The sequence below is a fragment of the Nicotiana tomentosiformis genome, chromosome 2 (genome assembly GCF_000390325.3).
Source record: "Nicotiana tomentosiformis chromosome 2, ASM39032v3, whole genome shotgun sequence".
NCBI lineage: Eukaryota > Viridiplantae > Streptophyta > Magnoliopsida > Solanales > Solanaceae > Nicotiana > Nicotiana tomentosiformis.
This window is the reverse complement of record NC_090813.1, coordinates 117,948,120-117,950,321: the sequence shown is the minus strand read 5'-3', so window position 1 is coordinate 117,950,321 and position 2,202 is coordinate 117,948,120. Positions and strand designations below refer to the sequence as shown.

General features: G+C 46.7%; 1 protein-coding gene across 1 annotated transcript; it reads left to right on the top strand.

The window, feature by feature from the left end:
* Window positions 1–253: 253 nt before the first annotated feature.
* Window positions 254–628, top strand: LOC138905480 (uncharacterized). The gene has a single exon (XM_070194003.1). The coding sequence runs from the start codon at window positions 254–256 to the stop codon at window positions 626–628; it is 375 nt and encodes a 124-aa protein (XP_070050104.1).
* The last annotated feature ends 1,574 nt before the right edge of the window (window positions 629–2,202 follow it).

Here is a 2,202-nt window from a genome sequence, read left to right as displayed (position 1 = left end):
GAATTACCCCGTTCATGATCTCGAGCTAGCAGCCATTGTTCACGCACTGAAGATTTGGAGGCACTATTTTTACGGCATGCCATGCGAGGTATTCACTGATCATCAAAGCATGCAATATTTGTTCAAGCAGAAGGAACTCAATTTGAGGCAGAGGAGGTGGCTGGAGCTATTGAAAGACTATGATATCACTATATTGTACCATCCGGGAAAGGCCAATGTGGTGGACGATGCATTGAGCAGAAAAGCAGCGAGTATGGGCAGCCTTTCTTATATTCCAGTTGGTGAGAGACCACTAGCATTGGAGGTTCAGGCCCTGGACAACCAGTTCGTGAGGTTAGATGTTTCTGAGCCCCGCTGTGTTCTAGCTTGTACAGTTGCTCGGCCTTATTTGTTTGAGCATATTAGAGATCGGCAGGATGACGATCCTCATTTACTTGTCCTTAGAGACACAGTGCGGCACAGTGGTGCCAAGCAGGTTACTGTTGGAGATGATGGAGTTTTGAGGATGCAGGGTTGTATTTGTATGCCTAGTATGGATGGGCTTCGTGAGTTGATCCTTGGGGAGGCTCACAGTTCTCGGTATTCTATTCACCCGGGCACTGCCAAGATGTACCAGGACCTACGGTAGCATTATTGGTAGAGGAGGATGAAGAGAGATATAGTTGCTTACGTGACTCGGTTCTTGAATTGTCAGTAGGTGAAATATGAGCATCAGAGACCCGGTGGTTTGCTTCAGCAGATGGAGATTCCTGAGTGGAAGTGGGAGGGTATCACTATGGAATTTATTGTTGGACTCCTACGGACTCAGAGGAAGTTCGACGCCGTATAGGTTATTGTGGATAGGCTGACTAAGTCAGCGCACTTCATTCTTGTGGCAGTTACCTATTCCTCGGAGTGGTTAGCAGAGATTTATATTCGGGAGATCGTCCGTCTTCACGGTGTGCCTATGTCTATCATTTCTGATCGAGGTACGCAGTTTACCTCGCACTTTTAGAGGGCACTACAACGTGAGTTGGGTACACGGGTTGAGTTGAGCACAACATTCCATCCTCAGACGGACGGGCAGTCCGAGCGTACTATTCAGATCTTGGAGGATATGCTCTGCGCTTGTGTCATAGACTTTGGAGGTTCTTGGGATCAGTTCTTGCCCCTTGTAGAGTTCGCCTACAACAATAGTTACCAGTCGAGCATTCATATGGCTCCCTATGAGGCATTATATGGTAGGTGGTATCGGTCGCCAGTTGGGTGGTTCGAGCCGGGAGAGGCTCAGTTGTTGGGCACAGACTTAGTACATGATACCTTGGATAAGGTCAAGATTATTCAGGATCGACTTCGCACAGCTCAGTCCAAGCAAAAGAGTTATACCGGTCGTAGAGTTCGTGATGTTGCATTGATGGTCAGAGAGAGAGTGTTACTTCGGGTATCACCCATGAAGGTTGTAATGAGGTTCGGGAAGAAGGGAAAGTTGAGCCCTAGGTATATCGGACCTTTTGAGATTCTAGAGAGAGTGGGAGAGGTGGCTTACAGGCTTGCGTTGCCACCTAGTTTAGCAGCTGTCCATCCGGTATTCCATGTGTCCATGCTTTAAAAGTATCATGGTAATCAGTCCCATGTGTTAGATTTCAGCTCTGTCTAGTTGGACAAGGACTTGACTTACGAGGAGGAGCCGGTGGCAATTCTAGCCCGGCAAGTTCGCCAGTTGAGATCAAAAAGTTACCCTTCAGTTCGAGTGCAGTGGAGAGGTCAGCCTATTAAGGCAGCTACTTGGGAGTCCGAGTCCGTAATGCGGAGTAGATATCCCCACCTTTTCACCAGCCCGGCTACTTTTCTATCGTTCGAGGATGAACGGTTGTTTTAGAGGTGGAGAATGTGATGACCCAAAAGGTCATCTTATGTTTTAGAACTCGAATTTGCGCTCTTAAACCATAAAAATCTCATTTTACCCTCCTCGAGTTGCATGCGTAGTCCGGGCAGGTTTTCAGAAAGCTTTTATGTTGAAAACTAATGAAAATAAGAATTTTTGCCTTAAAAGATGATTTTAGTTGACTTCGGTCAATATTTTTGGTAAACGGGCCCTGATCCATGCTTTGACGCTCCCGGTAGGTCAGTATCGAATTATGGGACCTCGGCGAATGCCCGTAATCGAATTCAGAGGTCCCTAGCTCGAGTTATGAATTTTTTATGAAACTTAAAAGTCTGGAA